This window comes from Sander vitreus, chromosome 2 (genome assembly GCF_031162955.1).
Source record: "Sander vitreus isolate 19-12246 chromosome 2, sanVit1, whole genome shotgun sequence".
Lineage (NCBI taxonomy): Eukaryota > Metazoa > Chordata > Actinopteri > Perciformes > Percidae > Sander > Sander vitreus.
This window is the reverse complement of record NC_135856.1, coordinates 37,243,380-37,258,890: the sequence shown is the minus strand read 5'-3', so window position 1 is coordinate 37,258,890 and position 15,511 is coordinate 37,243,380. Positions and strand designations below refer to the sequence as shown.

Below are 15,511 nucleotides of genomic sequence, written 5' to 3'. Positions count from 1 at the left end.
GAATGAGCAGCATGCATGTCATGACTGTTGGGTCTGTTGGTTTTCTATGACTCTACAACACTTACTAGTAAATTATTTGCCATGTAGACATATCACTTCTACCAAAAAAATGTATTTATGAGGTTAGTGATGTTGGACTGCTATTATTTTGAACACAACTGTATATCTTCAGACCACGGCACCCCTTCTCTTCGCTGCTCCTCTTCATAGTCGTCAGATTCATCTACCAACCCTTACAGAGCTGGCTCAGGTTTGCCTTGGACCAGCTAGTTATGCTGTTATAGTTTTAGACTGCCGGGGGACTTCCTTTGACACACTGAGCTCCTCTCTCCTCTCTCTTTCCATCTGTGTGCATCCATGTCCCAGAAATGCTTGTTACTAACTTAGCTCTGAAGAGCTTATTCCCCGGAGTCCTTATGTTTTCTCGCCTGCAGTTTTCCTTGGAATGATTTGAAAATAACATTAACATTAGAGAAATAACACTTTATATGGTTCTCCAGATCAATAACTTGTTAAAAAATAGCACGATTACGTTGAAAGCAGTCCTCAATTATTTGTCTCAAGTATTTCTAGCATGGCAGTGATTTGCTACTTAACAAATATATAACACGTTCCACTACAAAAGAACATTTCATATATATATATATATATTAATGTTATAGACACCACTATTTATTATGGCCACAGTTAAGCACAATAACCGTTGTAAGATTTTGGTGTAAAATGTGAGTGATGATCTGACTCCACTTAGATCAGTACACCTCACACCCTCAAATCTTAAGTGTTTGTTGACTGGTAGATCAGAAATAAAACTCAGGATTTGTTCAGTTAAAATTATAACAAGCTTTAGTGAAGAATGATATTGCAACTAGAAAATGCATTTCCTGCAGAAAATGCGTGGGAATGCTGAATAGCTGAATTGCTAAAGCTAAACTGGATGAATAGCTTAAAGTTGAAGAAGTTGAAGTAGTGAGAATAGTTGAACAAGTGGAATTCGTTTTAATAAGTATGAATTTCATTAAAAAGTTTAAAAAGCTGACGCTGAACTGAATTGTTGGCTTCAAAGGTTCAACAATGCCAAACGATGTAGAACATTGTGAGTTCTGAATTCATTTATTAAGTATGGAAGACTTAAAAATGCTCTGAGAAACATGTATTAAAATGCAGAAATGACATTTTTGTTTTTAAATCTCAAATGGATTGCACTGCACTGCTGAAAAAACTTGGAATTTGAAATGTAAAAGTGTCAGTTGGAAGCTGAACTTCATTACCTTAATAAGCTAACAGTGGAAATATATATATATATAAAGCTGGAAGCTAAACTGTAATACTGTCAAAAGTGGAAGTTCAAATAAATTGACTAAAAAGCCTGAAAGTATAAATACTTTGTCTTATTATCAGCCATATCCATTGCATAGAACAAAGAAGCATTACCCTAAAGAGCTGAGAGGTGAACAGATTGCCTGAAAAGACATGGGCTATATACTTGGATGAAATCACAAATGACCGTGGAGGGAGGGAGAGAGAGGGAGAGACAGAAGGAGGGAGGGAGAGAGAGAAGGAGGAAGGGAGGAAGTGATAGAGAGAAAAGAGAGCAAAAAAGAGAGAGCAAAAAAGAGAGAGAGCAAAAGAGAGAGAGAGACAGAGAGAGAGAGAGAGAGAGAGAGAGAGAGAGAGCAAAAGAGAGAAAAAGAGAAAGAAAAAGAGAAACGATCACTAAACTTAAACAGCTTTTTTCACAGAAACTATAAAAAATGCATTTCCTGCAGAAAATGCGTGGGAATGCTGAATAGCTGAATTGTTAAAGCTAAACTGGATGAATAGCTTAAAGTTGAAGAAGTTGAAGTAGTGAGAATAGTTAAAAAAAAGTGGAAATCGGTTTAATAAGTATGAATTTCATTAAAAGTTAAAAGCTGACGCTAAACTGAATTGTTTAGTGAAGAGCTAAAATACATTATTAGAAAAGCTGGAAGATGAACTGTAATACTGTCAAAGATGAACGTTGAAATGAATTATCTGAAAAAGGCTGAAAGAAGAAATGCTTTGTATTATTATCAGACATATACACTGCATAGAACGAAAAAGCATCAATCTAACTGAGATGAGTGAAATATATTAGATGAAAAGAATGGGGCTGAACAAGAGGAAGACATCACCTTCCAGTATCTACTAGTTGTTAACTGTCTTGCTCAGGGACACATTGCTTGATGTGTCTCAGTGGGATTTGAACCCAGGTCTCCCACATCAAAGGTATGTGTCATTACCACTACACTATGACTATCAGTCAAATGATGTCATCCTGAGCACCACAAGGCCTTTGTGGAGAGAGGGAGGAGATAGAGAGAGACAGAAGGAGGGAGGGAGAGAGGAGTGAGAGAGAGAGGGAGGGAGGGAGAGAGAGAGAGAGAGGAGTGATAGAGAAGAGAGAGAGCGAGAGAGAGAGAGAGAGAGAGAGAGACGAGAGAGAGAGAGAGAGAAGTGAGAAGGAGGGAGGGAGAGAGAGAGAGAGAGAGGGAGGGAGGGAGGCAGAGAGGGAGGGAGACAGAGGAGGGAGGAAGACAGAGAAGGAAGGAGGGGGACAGAGAAGAAGGGAGGTGGACAGAGAAGGAGGGAAGGAGACAGAGACAGAAACAGAGAAGGATAGAGAGGGGGAGGGAGAGACAGAGAAGGAGGGAGGAAGAGACAGAAGAAGGAGGGAGGGAGACAGAGAAAAGAGAAAGAAAGAGGGAGGGAGGGAGGGATAGAGAAAGAGAGGGAGGGAGGGAGGGAGGGATGGAGACAGAGACAAAGAACAAGGGAGGGAGACAGACAGAGGCTGAATCAGCATTCCCACTAATTACAAATACGTGTACACGGATCAGATATTACAAGACAAGTCTCTCTCTCTAACAAACCGACAGAGTCTCACCAGGCATCTGATGCCGCTATGTTCAAAACCTCTTTTTATCCATTTCTGTCCCATCTTCTGGTGGTGCTGTCATCAGTTTGGATACAGTCCAGATCTTAACACGATGTAGCACAATATATGAAAATGTTACCTTGGCTTCTCCCATTCCCAGGTCAAAAGAGACAAGCTGTTATTGTTGGGATTTGCTACGTTGCATTCCATTTACCAAAAAGTATACATCGATTACAAAATGTTTTACGATGTTCATATTACTGAATACCTGTGTATTTTCTTAATCTTCTAGAGAGTTGCGTGAGAGCCAAGGACATTTTCCATTGTCATCTCTGCTTCCCGTGGTCAGAGGAGACCTTTTCTCAGTTTCCAATATCCCATACTCCCTTTATAATATCTCATCACTCTAAAAAACCAGATGGCCTCTCATAACCCAGAGAAGCAGAGATGACAATGTCAGCTCATGAAGTCTAAAGGCTCTCACTTTATTCTCACAAAAAATATATAGATCCTACACCGTACACAGTCCAGCCATAAGTTTTTACCTAGTCTTTTTTTACTTGAAATTACTGTTTCTGTGTCTCAACTTCATCATCTCCCGAGGGCAGCACTTTTTCACTTTCATCTATTTAGTAAATGTTAAAAAAAGAATTCAAAACCAAACAGAGGATTATGCACAACCACGTCTGTTTATTACCAGATCAACCTGATCTCACAGAATTCCGTGAAATGAACACGGCCCCTTAACTCAAAATCTGTGGCAGTTTCACGGAATCGCCGAAGATTCCGTGACGGGCTACGCACAGATTCTCTGATCACAGCACGTTTCTTTCTGCCAGTCGGGCTGCCGCAGAGAAGTCATCATATCACATCCATACAGGGATAGTAGTATACAGTTGTTAAAACATAATAAAATAAATTACACACTGGTATCGGATCAGTACTCGGTATCGGCCGATACACAAGTTCTAACATATATATCTAAATATATGTTGCTAGATGTAGCAGATGTAGTTATAGTTTTAAAAATACCAATAAACAACAAAGCAATCCAGCTTCCTTGGCCAAAATAGACCGAAGTAATAACATTAAAAGAAATACAATTAAATCATGATAAGATCTGGTGAATAAATGTTCATTAAAATATTTATTTAAAAATAGTTATTGGGCTAAAAATACCAATAATAGCAAAGCTATACAGCTTCTCTGCGGCAGCCCAACTGGCAGAAAGAAACATGCTGTGATCAGGGAATCTGTGCGTAGACCACGGATGATGCCTGTCATTGACACGGAATTTTCGGCGATTCCGTGAAACTGCCACAGATTTTGAGTTAAGGGGCCGTGTTCATTTCACGGAATTCTGTGAGATCAGGTTGGTCTGTAGGTGAAAGTATGAAGGAGGAGATAGATTTTGAAGTAGATGAGAATTTGAAGGATTTGAAGCCTGCTCTCATTGACTTTAATTGTTAAAAAATTGTACCACAGTGGCATGACATCAGCAACTTTTTAATCTCGACACTACTGTACAAGTATTTATTTCCCAATGTCTGATTTATTTATCTAATATCTATATAATGTTTTAGAGTTCTATAAAAAGGTGGAGATTTTTTTTTCATTTAATCAGTCAAAGAAAATGTTCATCTTACCCAAAAATAACACTCTGTCCTTTACAATACTTGCTGTGCTTACTATGATTGATAAGCAGGACCTGAAGTTAACTTTTTTGGCCACCAGCCAGTGTGGCAGGTGCGAGTGAGCAGAATCATCAGGACCTTAAGAGAACTGCTGCCATTTCTTGTAAATACTTGTAACATGCATTTGAAAATCTCACTGCACACAATTGGATAACATTACGACCAATCACAACGATACACGGGGTGACGTATCCAGAGCCACATACGCTTAGCTACCAGAGGAGCTAACTGGTAGATTGGATTCTTAGCTACCAGAGGAGCTAACTGGTAGATTGGACTCTTAGCTACCAGAGGAGCTAACTGGGAGATTAAACTCTTAGCTACCAGAGGAGCTAACTGGGAGATTAAACTCTTAGCTACCAGAGGAGCTAACTGGTAGAGTAAACTCTTAGCTACCAGAGGAGCTAACTGGTAGAGTAAACTCTTAGCTACCAGAGGAGCTAACTGGTAGATTAAACTCTTAGCTACCAGAGGAGCTAACTGGTAGATTGGACTCTTAGCTACCAGAGGAGCTAACTGGTAGATTGGACTCTTAGCTACCAGCAGAGCTAACTGGTAGATTAAACTCTTAGCTACCAGAGGAGCTAACTGGTAGATTAAACTCTTAGCTACCAGAGGAGCTAACTGGTAGATTAAACTCTTAGCTACCAGCGGAGCTAACTGGTAGATTAAACTCTTAGCTACCAGAGGAGCTAACTGGTAGATTAAACTCTTAGCTACCAGCGGAGCTAACTGGTAGATTAAACTCTGAGCTACCAGGGGAGCTAACTGGTAGATTAAACTCTTAGCTACCAGAGGAGCTAACTGGTAGATTAAACTCTTAGCTACCAGCGGAGCTAACTGGTAGATTAAACTGTCATCTGTTTAGCCCGCCTCTGGCCCGCCTATATCAGATACACTGATGTGATCGGTGCAGCTCGGCTACAAGAGCATAGTTAGTTAATCAATAGTTAATCAAGCATCATTACTCAATGCCAGAGTGACTCGCTGAGCTAATTCAAATTGTGCTCTCGCGAGAACTCTGGATTTCCAATGTAATGACTGAGCACCTCGCGACCAAAAAACCAGACAGGCACAGTTCTATAAAAAAGGGGGAAAAATAGTTTTCATTTAATCAGTCAAAGAAAATGCTCATCTTACCCAAAAATAACACTCTGTCTTAAAAATACTTGTTGCACTTACTATGATTGATAAGCAGGGCCTGACGTTAACTTTTTTGACCACCAGCCAGTGTGACAGGTAGAAGTGAGAGAATCATCAGGACCTTAAGAGAACTGCTGCCATTTCTCTTAAATACTGAAGGGAAGGGTGAGCTTTGTGCTTTGTGCAGCAGCGTCTGCAGTTAAGTGATAAGTGCTTCCATTTCTTGTTACTGGTCGGGGAGGGCCACATGTAAAGCTTTAATTTCACTTTCATTATGTGCAGCTATTCCTGGGTGTGGTTTGGCTCATATATAGAGCCTTTCCAAAGGAGCTGCAGGAGACACACTCTGAACTCTGTCTTTACTTCAGCTGCAGTATCTACTCAGTAGTATCTTAAACATGAACAGCAATTTTGGTAAGTCATGATGCTGTGTCCATTTTAATAATTTGTTATATTTTTAATGTTTTGATCATTATTATAAATAATTTTATAACAGTGATCACTGCTGAATCTAATGTATGTAATGTCTTTGTGTAGCTCCTATAGACTAATGCTTCCATAGACATAGCCTACTGGGTAGTTCAACTTAAAAGGATTTTACTCTTTAACAAAAAGGTCTATCTCTGTATGGATCCTTACCGTAATGTTATCAGACAGAATAATAATCTGAGCCGGTCAGTGGCAAGAACAAAACTTATGGTGGATGGAAATTACGTTACAGCCCGGTCTGTGGCTGCCGGTTACAGCGTTCTTGCTCAATACTGGACCAATTTCAAAGATTCTTGTACTAGTACTTAGACACTAATACATGGGGTACTTTAAAATACCTGGTGCCTTTTCCTGTAAATAGTGAACTAAACAATATATGGAATCCATATTAGATCATGGAAAGAAAGCCAAATAAGCCAACTTTATCAACCACATTGTAAATATTCACAATTAGATTTCCTGTAGGATTAACTACAATGCATGTACAACCTGATTCTTATTCAGTGTCACGCATTCTTCTACACAGGTTGGAGCAGAAATAATGAGGATATGAGGATAGTTATGGTGGGGAAGACAGGAATTGGGAAGAGTGCCACTGGAAACACCATTCTGGGACGACAGTGCTTTGAATCAAAGTTCAGTGCAAAGTCTATGACTGTAGACTGTTCCAAGGGCAAAGCTGAGGTGGATGGGCAACAGGTAGCTGTTATCGACACCCCAGGCCTGTTTGACACCAGGTTTGGCAAGGATAGAACAACTAAAGATATATGCCAGTGCATCTCTTATGCTGCTCCTGGACCCCATGTGTTCCTGGTGGTCATCCGGCTGGGCAGATACACCGATGAGGAAAAGCAGACAGTGCAAAGGATTCAAGAAATCTTTGGACAGGCTGCAGACAGATACAGCATGGTTCTCTTTACTCATGGGGACCAACTTGAAGACACAACTATTGAAGACTTCTTGATGGAATCCTCAGACCTGCAAGAACTCGTGGCCAGATGTAATGGCCAGTACCATGTCTTCAATAATAAGCTGAAGGATCGCTCTCAGGTCACTGAGCTGCTCCGGAAGATCAGAAATTTAAACCAGAAGAACGGAGGAAGCCACTACACAAACGAGATGTTCCAAGAGGCCGAGAGGGCAGTCGAAGAGGAGAAACAACGCATCCTGAAAGAGAAAGAAGAGCAAATACACAAAGAAAAAAAGAAATTGGAGAGAAAACTTCAGGAAAAATATGAAAAACAGATGAAGAAAATGAATGAACAACTTCAGGCTGAGAGAGAGAGGGAGAGGAAAGAGAGAGAGGAGGAGAGGAAGAGGGACAGGCAGGAAATGAATGAGGAGAGAAAGAGGGAGAAGGAGGAGAGAGAATTAGAGAGAAAGAGAGACAGAGAGGAGAGAGAAAGGGAGACTGCAAACCTGATGAATAAAATGAAGGAACAGCATGAGAAAGAACTGAGAGAGGAAAAAAGAAAAGTTGCAGAACAGACATGAAAGTGAGGCCAGAGAGGAAGCTGAGGGGTTTAATCCATTGTATCCTCTGGTAGTAGCTGGTGAAATAGTAGTTGATGCTGGCATGAAGGTAGTTGGAGCAATTAAATCTTTGGGAAAAGCAAATTGGGAGATGGTTCTAATGGTGAGTGATTCAGGCAGCACAACTACAGAGGAACCCTCTAGAAGCTCCTACACAAGAATATATGAAACAATTATTTCATCCACAGAACTAAAATCACTATTTACTTTTTTTATTATCTGAGTGAATGATAATAAAGCTAATTGTATTTGTTAAAGTAGAGCTATATACTGTAGGTTAGTAAGGCTAGTTCACTCCATGGTTCACTCATCATATCATACTCTCACACTGCCATCTAGTGTTCCTTTTGCATTATTTTAACAAAGCTCAAGGAGAGATTCCATAATGTAAGTTAACATTTTACTATATATATATATACTATTATATACATACTATTTTCTTTTTTTCATTTTTTTTATCAGATGTACACGAATGTATTGTAGTAAATCCCTTCGTTATTTGATTTTGTTCCTGTTGGTCACAGTTTGTCACAAAGTCTTTATTTCGTGGGTTATGTTGATGACTGATGCCACTCAAGAACAAGTTATCGGCGTGTATTAGCGACATGTGCTCATGTGCTACACTGAACAAGAAATAAAGGTGTGATATTAAGAAAAAACCTTCTCTTGACTTACAGCCCTGCACTAGGAATCATATACATCTTGTTCATGTTTACTTGTTTCCATAGGTCAATGAGCAAATGATGAAAATATAAAATGTCCTACCGGTATATTAAAGAAATAATTCAAATTACTATTAATTTACTATATTAATAAACAGTCCAATATTAGTGAACCAATACATTGGGAAATAATTTTAGAAGTTGTGAAATCATAACCTATAATTTGAGGTACTTGTACTTTACTTGAGTCTTTTCTTTTCATGCCACTTTCTACTTCTACTCCGCTACATTTCAGAGAGAAATATTGTACTTTTTACTCCACTACATTCATCTGATACAGCTTTAGTTACTTTACACATTAAGATGTTTCCACAAAAAACACTGGTTCTTTATAAAATATGATGTTTTGAGTGATAATATAAATAAGTGCTTCCATTTGTTGTTAATGGTCGGGAGAGCAAGGTTAGAAGTGGAGAGGAAACACTGGGACTTCCCAGATATTAAAAAAACTCCCGAAACAACCATATAAAGGTTTAGTTTCACTTTCATTGTGTGCAGCTGTTTAAGGGTGTGGTGTGACTCATATCTCCAAAGGAGCTGCAGGAGAACTCTTTTCTTTTTATTGTTGATATTTTGACAGGACAACAGATGTTCCAGATCTTTACGATATTCCATTCACAATTATGTTCCCTGTCCCCAATTTTCTTTTTATACAACACAAAACAGAAGCATCTCTTAGACTACAACAGATGGATCAATAATAGAAATCAGACTACTACCAAAATACTTCCCCTCTTTGATTAAATGAACTCAGGCTGCACCTGTCAGCCATTGAATACAATTACAAAATATACAAAAAAATACAAAATGAGACACAGCTGTAGACAACACAAACCAAAACTAACAATACCAGGAATACAAACCAATACAACTAAAACAACACAAAATGTATTACAAATGAAACTATAAACATGCCTTGATAGAACCAGTTACCAAGCCTATGGGCTAGTTGGTTTCCAGTGTCTTACAGTTTTTTCTGATGGCTTAGGCAAATAAGAAAACCTTTCACCAAATCAGCAAAACATTGTAGTTCTCTTGCAGAAGCTAATAAATCTTGCTTAACTCTTCAAACCTTCGTAAAAATGGTATTTTCGTATCAAACAGTTAACACAAGCCATCACATTAATAAGCACACAATGCGCCAACGACACACTGATGGCATGAATAAAGAACACATCTGGCTTTTGCTTTCTCTGTGCACAAGGTAGGCTGTGTTAGTTTGAGGTCATACTTTTGTCATAGTTCTGTAAACACACAGGGATCCAAACTTCAAGTATTGGTGTTCATTTACACACATCAAAACAAACAAGTGTTTTTTTCCAAGTTAAAACACAAAATAGTCATTTCACTGAGAAGAAAAACAAAATCAGTCTACATCGCGTTGTCTCTCTGGGTCCGGCCACAAAATTTCGTCTACATCACATGCAATGTCCTCTAGTCCAAGGCACCGGGGAAAATATCTTCTGGAATGCCGTATCCAGCCCTGACATGATGCCTGGTCAATATCCCCACATGCCTCCTTCATTGCCTGTAAAAGGGCTATGCGTTGATGGGGATGATGGTCATAGACCTTCCAGAGCCAGGCAGAGAAGAACTCTACAATTGGATTCAAGAATGGAGAGTATGTGGGGAGGTTGAGTACAGTGAAGAGTGGGTGATCTGTAAACCAGTTGCGGACCAAAGCAGCCCTATGGACACTAACATTGTCCCATATGATGACGTAGCTGGTCTGCTCTGGTCTCTGAACATTAGTGAGCATGTCATTTAAGGTGTCCAGGAATGTAATGATGCAGTGTTATATGGGCCTAGGGTTGCATAATGGTGAACAACACCATTTTGACTTATAGCTGCACACATAGTTATGTTACCACCATGTTGATTATGGCACGGTGTCCAATAATGTTCCTGCCACGTCTCCTTGTCCTGCACTACAGTATGCACTTCCAGATTCAGTACCAATGATACTATAGCTTACCTGCACATAGTCATATCGCAGTTGTTTCACACGTTCACTGTTTCTTTCAAATTATGCGCTGCTGTATTTCTCGTACCCTTATGGAATTATTTGCAATCACCATATTGACTATATGGGTCTCTTATTCTGCAGTGAACATGCTTCCTCTGCCCCCAGCATCTGGACGTCTAGCAATTCTGTAAAGTAACAATTTCAGTATTTTTACTCGTATGGTATTGTTGTGTTTCTCATTAGAGTATGGCAGTGCTACAAAACTTAGTGCAAAGTGACTGTACTAACAGATTCTATTTTCGAAATGTCCTTATGATGCTTGCTACAGTGGAGTGGCTCAAGTTCAGCTGAACCCTTTGGCCAGCTTCCCTCAGGGTCATTCCATGGTTGATTACATGGTCCACTATTGTAGCTCTGATGTCATCAGTAATTCTGTTTCTTACCCTTCCTCTTCCCCCTCCTTGTCCTCCTCTTGCTCCTCCTTGTCCTCTTCCTCTGACTTCACCTCCTTGTCCTCCTCTCCCTCTCGCTTCTTCACCTCCGCCTCTGCGTCCCTCGTCCTCGTCTCTTCTCTTCCTCTTCCTCTTCCTCTTCCTCTTCCTCTTCCTCTTCCTCTTCCTCTAATTTTCCACTCTTCTCACTCTTCCTGCTCCCCTCCATTGTACTCCACACAGACAGCTCACCTGTGGCTTATTTATAGTGCTTAGGCTGATTGCAAAGTGAACTAATTATCTAATTAACTAAATGAGGAAGAATTAGTAGCCCCGACTTCTTTGGAAGCCTTCCTGACTCAAACAGGTAGACCCGTGCCTGTTAAGAATCCAGTGTTGTGTTTTGCCAAAGAAACATGGACAAAGACATAATTCTTAATTATGTCTTTGTCCACCTGACGGTATCCACTTGAAGTGCCAGGACTCCTCGTGGCTGGGGGACATAGCTTAGCTAGAGGCATGGCCTCTGATTTACCCCAGTTAATCATGTAACCAGACATTTCAGAAAAGAAATCAATAATTGAAGAGATCTCAGCTGTTGCTCTGTGCGGGCTACTTGACACCAAAAGAATATCGTCCGCGAACAGAAAAAGTTTGTGCTCTGAGGCGTCCTCTACCTCTCCCAGTAAGAGCGTTCACCCCATGTTGGCTGAGTCTTGCAGCGTTGCAGGTTCCAATCCAACCTTTGCTGCATGTCATCCCCCCAACTCTCTCCCCCTTTCCTGTCTATTCACTGTCACTACTACTAATAAAGGGAAAAAGCCCCCAAAAGATTATCATAAACAAAAGTTTGTGTTCTACCTGGCCCATTTTAACCCCTTTGATACTTTTTGTTTATGTGTCTCAAATGGAGAGTCCACATTGTAAACATTCATAATTGGATTCCCCAAAAAGCTTTCTCAAAGCCACAAAATAGATGTTTATTTTCTCCTATCATTGTATAAGTTGCATTACAGTTTTTCTCAATTGCTAAAACACAATTTCTGAAAATTGCTCCTTTTTCTGAAAACATTAAACACAAAACCTCATCTTCAAGCACTATTTACAAAACCTCGGACTCCTCTTGCAAATTGATACTTTCACCTCAAAACAGTTTTACCTGTGTTCAAAATCCAACACTGCTCTCAAATCATAAACAAAGTGATCAAAATGATATACACTATCAAGCAGTCAGGAAACAATACACCAACAAATAGAAAACACATTGTTCAAAACATATAGTTAACAGGGAGAAGTACATTTTTAATCTCAAAACAAATTTCATATTTTTCCGTCATTGTCTTTAGATGAACAAAAACATGTTCTATCATAGTAGCTCAAAACTGATCAGAAATTACTACTCTGCTTTGCAATTATTTGTTGTTCTTCCTCCTCCTTGTACCCCTATTTTTACAGTACTGTACCCTGCATCCCACAAACGTGTCCTTTGTCTCTGTGATACTGTAATTCTTGTTCTTTGTTGATATGAACCTGAAACCAGTCAAACTCTATTGAGCAGTCAGTACTGTTGGAAAGCACAATGTTCAGGGCCATACAATGTGTTCATTGTACAGTATACAGCCTACAATGCACTGTACTACAGTATACAATACTAAAAGGGACAAAAATCAAAGGAGTAAACATATGATCAATGTGCTTCTTCTTGTCTTTGGGCTGGGTCAGGCCAGAGCACTTCGTCGACATCACAAGCAACATTGTCCCTCCTGAGGCAACGGGGGAAGAAGGCTCTCGTGTGCCGTATCCAGCCCTGACACCTCGCATACGCACTCGTCCTCGTCCTCTCACATCGTTTCTTCTCTCCTTCCCACCTTCAACAACCTGTTTGCTCTCTGAACTGGCTTATATTGATTGTGTCACATCATTTGAAACAAGTGAAATCAATTTTGAGTGGTTGTGTTCAATCAATGCCATGTGTTCTCTATTTGTATTTGATTGTTGCCCCTTGTGTTGACCAGTAAGGATGACATGTGCATTATAGTGCAGAATGTGTTTTGAGAATGAGAATGTGTTTAGAGTTTTGCTAAAAAGTCTAAGTGAGATCTGCAAATTGTGTTTTACCATGTGAAATGGTTTAAGGTATTGACAACAGACTGCACAATTAGTTCAATGAGTTCAGGCAACTGAGAAATGTGTTCAGCCAATGGGTTTTAGTGTTTTAGCAATTGGGAAAAACTGTAACTACAATGCATGTACAACCTGAATCTTATTCAGTGTCACTCGTTCTTCTAAACAGGCTGGAGCAAAAAAATAATGATGATATGAGGATAGTGATGGTGGGGAAGACAGGAATTGGGGAAAGTGCCACTGGAAACACCATTCTGGGACGACAGTGCTTTGAATCAAAGTTCAGTACAAAGTCTATGACTGTAGACTGTTCCAAGGGCAAAGCTGAGGTGGATGGGCAAAAGGTAGCTGTTATTGACACCCCAGGCCTGTTTGACACCAGGTTTGACAAGGATAGAACAACTAAAGATAGATGCCAGTGCTTGTCTTATGCTGCTCCTGGACCCCATGTGTTCCTGGTGGTCATCCGGCTGGGCAGATACACCGATGAGGAAAAGCAGACAGTGCAAAGGATTCAAGAAATCTTTGGACAGACTGCAGACAGATACAGCATGGTTCTCTTTACTCATGGGGACCAACTTGAAGACACAACTATTGAAGACTTCTTGATGGAATCCTCAGACCTGCAAGAACTCGTGGCCAGATGTAATGGCCAGTACCATGTCTTCAATAATAAGCTGAAGGATCGCTCTCAGGTCACTGAGCTGCTCCGGAAGATCAGAAATTTAAACCAGGAGAACGGAGGAAGCCACTACACAAACGAGATGTTCCAAGAGGCCGAGAGGGCAGTCGAAGAGGAGAAACAACGCATCCTGAAAGAGAAAGAAGAGCAAATACGCAAAGAAAAAAAGAAATTGGAGAGAAAACTTCAGGAAAAAATATGAAAAAACAGATGAAGAAAATGAATGAACAACTTCAGGCTGAGAGAGAGAGGGAGAGGAAAGAGAGAGAGGAGGAGAGGAAGAGGGACAGGCAGGAAATGAATGAGGAGAGAAAGAGGGAGAAGGAGGAGAGAGAATTAGAGAGAAAGAGAGACAGAGAGGAGAGAGAAAGGGAGACTGCAAACCTGATGAATAAAATGAAGGAACAGCATGAGAAAAGAACTGAGAGAGGAAAAAAGAAAAGTTGCAGAACAGACATGAAAGTGAGGCCAGAGAGGAAGCTGAGGGGTTTAATCCATTGTATCCTCTGGTAGTAGCTGGTGAAGTAATAGTTGATGCTGGCATGAAGGTAGTTGGAGCAATTAAATCTTTGGGAAAAGCAATTGGGAGATGGTTCTAATGGTGAGTGATTCAGGCAGCACAACTACAGAGGAACCCTCTAGAAGCTCCTACACAAGAATATATGAAACAATTATTTCATCCACAGAACTAAAATCACTATTTACTTTTTTTATTATCTGAGTGAATGATAATAAAGCTAATTGTATTTGTTAAAGTAGAGCTATATACTGTAGGTTAGTAAGGCTAGTTCACTCCATGGTTCACTCATCATATCATACTCTCACACTGCCATCTAGTGTTCCTTTTGCATTATTTTAACAAAGCTCAAGGAGAGATTCCATAATGTAAGTTAACATTTTACTATATATATATATATATATATATATATATATATATATATATATATATATACTATTATATACATACTATTTTCTTTTTTTTCATTTTTTTTATCAGATGTACACAAATGTATTGTAGTAAATCCTTTCGTTATTTGATTTTGTTCCTGTTGGTCACAGTTTGTCACAAAGTCTTTATTTCATGGGTTATGTTGATGACTGATGCCACTCAAGAACAAGTTATCGGCGTGTATTAGCGACATGTGCTCATGTGCTACACTGAACAAGAAATAAAGGTGTGATATTAAGACAAAACCTTCTCTTGACTTACAGCCCTGCACTAGGAATCATATACATCTTGTTCATGTTTACTTGTTTCCATAGGTCAATGAGCAAATGATGAAAATATAAAATGTCCTACCGGTATATTAAAGAAATAATTCAAATTACTATTAATTTACTATATTAATAAACAGTCCAATATTAGTGAACCAATACATTGGGAAATAATTTTTAGGAGTTGTGAAATCATAACCTATAATTTGAGGTACTTGTACTTTACTTGAGTCTTTTCTTTTCATGCCACTTTCTACTTCTACTCCGCTACATTTCAGAGAGAAATATTGTACTTTTTACTCCACTACATTCATCTGATACAGCTTTAGTTACTTTACACATTAAGATGTTTCCACAAAAAACACTGGTTCTTTATAAAATATGATGTTTTGAGTGATAATATAAATAAGTGCTTCCATTTGTTGTTAATGGTCGGGAGAGCAAGGTTAGAAGTGGAGAGGAAACACTAGGACTTCCCAGATATTAAAAAAACTCCCGAAACAACCATATAAAGGTTTAGTTTCACTTTCATTGTGTGCAGCTCTTTAAGGGTGTGGTGTGACTCATATCTCCAAAGGGAGCTGCAGGAGAACTCTTTTCTTTTTATTGTTGA

At 39.4% G+C, this 15,511-nt stretch overlaps 2 protein-coding genes across 2 annotated transcripts; both read left to right on the top strand.

The window, feature by feature from the left end:
- Positions 1-6,042: 6,042 nt before the first annotated feature.
- On the top strand, positions 6,043-8,417 carry LOC144528668 (GTPase IMAP family member 9-like). Its single transcript, XM_078267414.1, has 2 exons — positions 6,043-6,150; positions 6,752-8,417. The coding sequence occupies exons 1-2, from the start codon at positions 6,135-6,137 to the stop codon at positions 7,717-7,719; spliced, it is 984 nt and encodes a 327-aa protein (XP_078123540.1). The 5' UTR covers positions 6,043-6,134; the 3' UTR covers positions 7,720-8,417.
- Positions 8,418-13,107: 4,690 nt separating this feature from the next.
- LOC144528676 (GTPase IMAP family member 9-like) lies at positions 13,108-13,900 on the top strand. The gene has a single exon (XM_078267426.1). The coding sequence runs from the start codon at positions 13,121-13,123 to the stop codon at positions 13,883-13,885; it is 765 nt and encodes a 254-aa protein (XP_078123552.1). The 5' UTR covers positions 13,108-13,120; the 3' UTR covers positions 13,886-13,900.
- Positions 13,901-15,511: the final 1,611 nt, after the last annotated feature.

Bases quoted from the DNA above. Each gene is read 5' to 3' on its own strand.
- LOC144528676 (XM_078267426.1), top strand. From the start codon at position 13,121: ATGCATGTACAACCTGAATCTTATTCAGTGTCACTCGTTCTTCTAAAC.